A 5,924-nucleotide genomic window follows, 5' to 3' on the forward strand; every position below is an offset into this window, starting at 1 on the left:
AAAAAAGGAAGAAACTTTGATAGGACAAGTTTTTCTTCGTCTATAAAAGATAAAATGAAACCCATAAGACACGCTCTATTGTATGATTTGTTTCCCAATAATTTTTATTTAAGATTCCGCTCCAAACTCTATATAGCAGATACATATTAAATATCTTGCATTCTTTTCGTTATAAAAGATATTTCTTTTTTTGTTTTTCCAAATTTCAACAAATCAGTATGTTGAAGATTGAAGAGGTTTAATTCCTTATAGCGTTTAAATATCTAGATGCTTCGTTATGGATATTTATTTTCAGATATTAAAAAGGCATAAAATGAATAGAACTAATATTTTTTAAGTAAAATTGTCTTTAGTTTGAAATATTATAAAAATGGGTAGTTATAATCCTATGTAACCCTTTTTTGATCAAAGCAACTTTAAGGTAATCTTGAAACCTGAAAATGTCCATAAACCAAGTTTTTCGTTGCTGTATGCAGATCCTTGACGTTGCTTCTTCCCATTTAGTTTCAGTATCAACCTGAATTGCTCCTCTGATTTTTCCATTGTGCAATAAATAATGTAGAAATTCCTCCAAATTTACCCACGGTTCCTGCCACATGTGACCCGGTAGCCACTGTTGACCATGAAAAAGCATACACTCCCTGACTTGTGGTCGTGAAAATCCCGGCCTTATTACTATAGCCATTTCCGTTGTTAGTAATTACTTTGTCATAAACCATTGTTTTGCATCCCTCGTAATCGCAAAATTTTTCGAGATATATGCATAGAATGAAACATTGCATTGATCTGCAAATAAACAATTATTAATATCTATAAGTGTAAAAACCATTATGTATGTAAATGTTTTAAGTTAAGTAAAAATATATTTCTGATATGTTAAGGTATCTCCTTGTCCTTTTTTAAACTATAAAATTAGAAATAAGACGTGTCAAAAGCTAAAGTATTACTTGTATACTAATTGCTTCGATTAACAAAAGTAAGATTTTTACCAGTGGAATTAAGAAACATCCAATGATGCAAAATTTTATCTCACCAGTATAACGTTGACTACAGCTAGATTCCGACCAAGTCATTGTGCAACTTGCCCTACACATAGGAACAAGTGCAAATGTCATAGGAAATGGAAAAAGTAAAGCGCACATGTTGATGTAGCAAAGCACAGAAGAACCGTTCCCAGAACACCAATTCTTATCACCTTTTTATTTTTCCTGTATTTAACACGACAGAAAAACCGCCTCCTCACATATATTTTTGAGAGCTAAGAAACATACACGCAATAAATTGATAAACGTATGTAAAAACTGTCCAGAAACTTTTTTTTTACTTTTTAAATTTGCTATTACTGTAGTTATTTTAAATTAATGCATTTGTTATTGGCATTACGAAAACTCAAAAACTTAAATACTACAAACACAAATGAGGAAATATAGAATCTTAGCTGAAGGTCCGCCTTTTAATTCTATATTTAAAAGGAAAATCATTTGTAGTAACCTAAGTTTGTTAAATAAAGAGATGGAAAAATTAAGATGTACTTCTGTGTATCCGTACTTGCATCCAAACTTTAAAGTAAAAGCATGTATTTACTGAAACTTCCTGAGAACATTTTTATGATGATACTAGTGCAATTGATGCTTTATCCTACAGAGTATATGTTTACTTTTTTGATAACCTATTTCCATTCTTTAATGAAACTTGATTCGTATATTCAAGATTGATTTAATGTCACACTATCCCAATAAGATTTTTTCTTTAAGTTTTGTTATTACTCATATTCAAGCTTGTGGTGCTATTACCAGGCATTCATACAACATTCCAGATTTTGGTATTTCAAAATTAAAATTTCAAAATTAAAATCACAATTGCTAACAAAGCCCTTCTACGGAAAATTTGAAAAATCCAAGCACATGTCTATGTATTTATATCATTGTTCTAACGATTATTGAACGAATGACAACAAAACACAAAAGATCCCTGTACATAAGGAGATTACTCAAACCTTGGCAATCAACAAAAAGAACTATTCTATCAATATCTAACAAGTTTACCTACTTTATAGTCATCATGAACCACAGTGCTACATACAATGTAAAGCAAATACTAGTAGTATGGAATGCATGAGTTATCAGCCTTATCAGCATTGTTTATAGTGTGAAAGTTATTCGATAATTAAAGTTCATCAAATTCAGTAACTTTAGGGATGCTATATAACTATATAAACAAATTTTATATGTCGGTATTGACCCGATCTAACCATAACAGCAATTGTGATAGAGATTTCGTCCCAAAGCATTCCATGCAATTAACAACACATTTCGTGCATGCATCTTTTTTTAAGGAGAATTTAATCATCATACTTTGTTCTTATATGTATTTACGATAACCAAATTTTTTCAAAGAAAATTTGAAAACTTTTGAATAATACGGCGTTTATTTTATTTTTTATGTAAATACAGCATGTACACCATTCATTTATTTACAAAAATATTAGTGTCAATCTTTTACCGATACATATTAATGTAATCAAATTTATGACGTCAACTTTCCTTACACTTTGTTTTATTCCATTCTTTTGTCTGAATAATAAAATCCAAAATATCAATGATCAGAGGCAAATCAAACGATACGCGTTTATTTGAAAAAGGTATTCTAGTTCATTTACACAGGTATTTGAACAGGTATTAGTTAACCATGTAATAAGACTGATGACTTTTTTTAATATAACGGTCTTGAATAAATCAGGAGTATCAGACAAAAAATACCGCTAAAAATGTAGTTACTTAATAATTAATTTAAGTTCTTTATGTGGAGGTGTTACATATACAAGTGTTAAGTGAATATGTGATAAACTGGTTTAAATATAAAACGTTTCCCATAATAATGGGCTTTTATTTTTCAACGAGTTTGTATACAGAATTCTCCAGTTTTGAATGCTGTTGTTCGAAATGGAGTCTGAAGCGTTAAGAAACTGACACCATGTTTCATATTTTGTCTTTTTGATTCATTGTTAGTCGTGATGGCCAAAAATTATGTATTGATCAAGTTAATTGCTGTTCCAACAATACAGCAACAATGCAAGTTTCCGTTACGTAACGCTGAAGTTAAAACTTTGTCAACAAAAGTACTTAAAATAAACAACCCATCTTTTAGAAAGTGTTTCATCAATAAAGTTAATTAAAGGAATACACGAAATCAAATCATTCTAACAAAGAACCAAAGTTTGCAATTCCATACGAATATGATATGTATTCTAAGCAACTTATAATTGCTTGAACATCAATTTTTTTTATTGCACGCAGTCAAATTATTTCTTTGACATCAGAAATAAGATGGATATATTTTGGATCTTCATTTTTACAATATTTCATAGTCCAGAAATAGTACATTTAATGAGTGCAGGAACACGGTTCCAAAGACTGTATGGAAATGATGACATGATACCGCCAGTTAGATATATCTTGTACGAATATAACAACATTGAAACGTTGTCTACTTGTGGCGCTAAATGTTTAGAACAACTCGGTTGTTGTTCTTTCTTCTACAACAAAATGGCAATGTCTTGTATAACTGCCATGGGATTGAAGACAGAAGACCTCTTTTTTAGCCTTGGATACGAACATTACTCAAAGAACGGCGTGGGTAGGTATTGACTTAACTTACTTTGATCCGTCGAAAGAATATATTTTCCAATACCAACAAGTTTACGGTGATTTACATATAAATCAGAATAAGTATATCACTCATAAAACTTATAATTAATGGTAATTTGTATTTTTGAGATATGGTATAATAAAAAGCAGCTATTTGAATAAGCAACACAAGAGTGATATGGCATGCTCTAAACGATGCAATTTATCATGAAACAAATTTTATAATGATGATCATATTTATAATAATAATGATAATGGTTTAATTTATTTAGATTATTTTATCATTAATAAAAATCTTATGTTTACTCAAACATTTAGAGTTAAGTGAGGGAAGGTGTTTCGGAACTTCTCTATATCTTATGGTGTCGTTGCAGGAATCATTTTTTCCAGCACAAGTAAGTTACTTTTTTAAAGTCTTATTTAGATTTAAATTTCTCAGACTCAAATACTAGTATATAATTACCCAATTGTATAAAGATAATGCACACAACATATTCTTTTTTTTTACTCTATGTTAGAACAATGATACTAAAGTTAAGGGTCATTGATACTCTGATAAGAAAGATAACTCTTAATGACATAAACGTCTATTATTCCTTTATAAATTTGCCAAGTTCAAGTGTTTTTTTTGATACAATTTTGCCCCGCAAGCTATGCAGTACTTGTCGGTATTTTACTTATAAAATAAATTTCTTTTGGAAAATCGTTAAGGTTCAAGCAACATTTGAAATGAGGAAGCAGATGGTTTATGAATCTTAAATACTTTTAGCAAGATAGACAGAAAGTATCTTGAACGCATCTTTATCCATTTATGCATAAGTATTATTACTAGCTTCCTTGTTCTACATGTTGGCAAATTATTTAAATACAATCGAAAAGTTTTGCTGAAAAGATAGAACTTTATGCAGAATTACCTGTTTTCCTTTATGTGCCATCCTGAGAGCATAAAAATATTCAATTTATCTTTTTAGTTATATAAAATTGCATGACAATCAGGTCCACATTCGTTTCTCAGTTGAAATTGAAACTTGCTAATTATAATATACTTAATAATTACACAAATATCTTAATTCAGATTTCATACTCCGCCTTTCTATTTATTCTTTCCGTTTTATTTTTCTTTCAGTTTTCCTGCTTCGACCGTAACGCAAGTATTGTGCAAATTGAAAGCGCAGAGGAAAATCAGTTCATAAAAGATCTTGCAAATGAAATGCAAGGTTGCTATGATACACAAACAAATTTTAATAAAAGAAAGTCTTCATTTAATGAAATTCATCCTAAAAAAATAAATATTTACAATATTACCTGTTCAATATTCTTTGTTTTTAAAAAATAATAATAGTAATTTTACAAAATCTAATGCTACTTAACATTGATTTTTTAAAAAAAATATTTTATGCATGACTTTAAACAGCTGAAATATAGTGAAACATGTCTATAGGACATGCACTTGGAGAAGAATTTTTTGTCAGAATAGACAGGGTTTCAGATTGCAAATTGTGAAAAAAACATGGAATTAAGAAAAAAAACTGAGATGAAATTTATCTTTTGAATTTACAGTGTGACATATTGCACAGGAATCGGTTTAGACAGGTTTCACTGTATTTATCACATTCTATTTTTAGATACAATCTGGATTGGAGCAACTGATAATGTGATCGAGGGTGATTGGACCTGGATTGAGAGTGGTGACCCTTTAACATTTACTGACTGGGGTCAAGGGCAACCTGACAACTGGTCACCTGATGACGATTGCACCGCTATGCACAAAGTCTTAGACTTCAAGTGGTCGGATGAAGATTGTAATCTGTACAGTTTTATGTACATTTGTGAGATAAACAATACCAATTTGCCAATGGTTGAGTTGGGATAATACTGTAATTCATGTGTTTTTGTATTGAAAATCAACCATTAGAAGTGATTTTCATAAAAAAAAATTGATCTGGATTTTTAAGAGCTATAGTTGTATCATGAAAAGATGTTGAAAAATAAAGTATATATATAAAACAGGGAATATTTCTTCTCATCATATATTTACTCTTTCACTAGGTTTAAATCTGTCATATATATATAATATTATTTACATTCCACTTATTTGATGGGACAATGGAATTCCCTTACAGTTTATAGAAATTCAACCGCATGTTGCGGTGGATTTAAATATTTAAAAAACCTTACAAAAGATACTATAGCTTTGTGTAAAACATGTGATATTCCAAATTTGTGAATCACACAAGTCGTTGGATTAAAATTATATTCAACAATTTAAAATGAGAG

At 29.7% G+C, this 5,924-nt stretch overlaps 1 protein-coding gene across 1 annotated transcript; it reads left to right on the top strand.

Annotated features, from left to right (window-relative positions):
• Positions 1-3,545: 3,545 nt before the first annotated feature.
• LOC134281691 (alpha-N-acetylgalactosamine-specific lectin-like) lies at positions 3,546-5,520 on the top strand. The gene is made up of 2 exons (XM_062764124.1): positions 3,546-3,636; positions 5,273-5,520. The coding sequence occupies exons 1-2, from the start codon at positions 3,546-3,548 to the stop codon at positions 5,518-5,520; spliced, it is 339 nt and encodes a 112-aa protein (XP_062620108.1).
• The last annotated feature ends 404 nt before the right edge of the window (positions 5,521-5,924 follow it).

Source organism: Saccostrea cucullata, unplaced genomic scaffold (assembly GCF_032062105.1).
Source record: "Saccostrea cucullata isolate Sc308-1 unplaced genomic scaffold, CSIRO_AGI_Scuc_v1 ctg286, whole genome shotgun sequence".
Classification (NCBI taxonomy): Eukaryota; Metazoa; Mollusca; class Bivalvia; order Ostreida; family Ostreidae; genus Saccostrea; species Saccostrea cuccullata.

Bases quoted from the DNA above. Each gene is read 5' to 3' on its own strand.
- LOC134281691 (XM_062764124.1), top strand. From the start codon at position 3,546: ATGGCAATGTCTTGTATAACTGCCATGGGATTGAAGACAGAAGACCTC. The intron at 3,637-5,272 runs GTAGGTATTGAC...TTCTATTTTTAG, and splicing joins TTACTCAAAGAACGGCGTGG to ATACAATCTGGATTGGAGCA.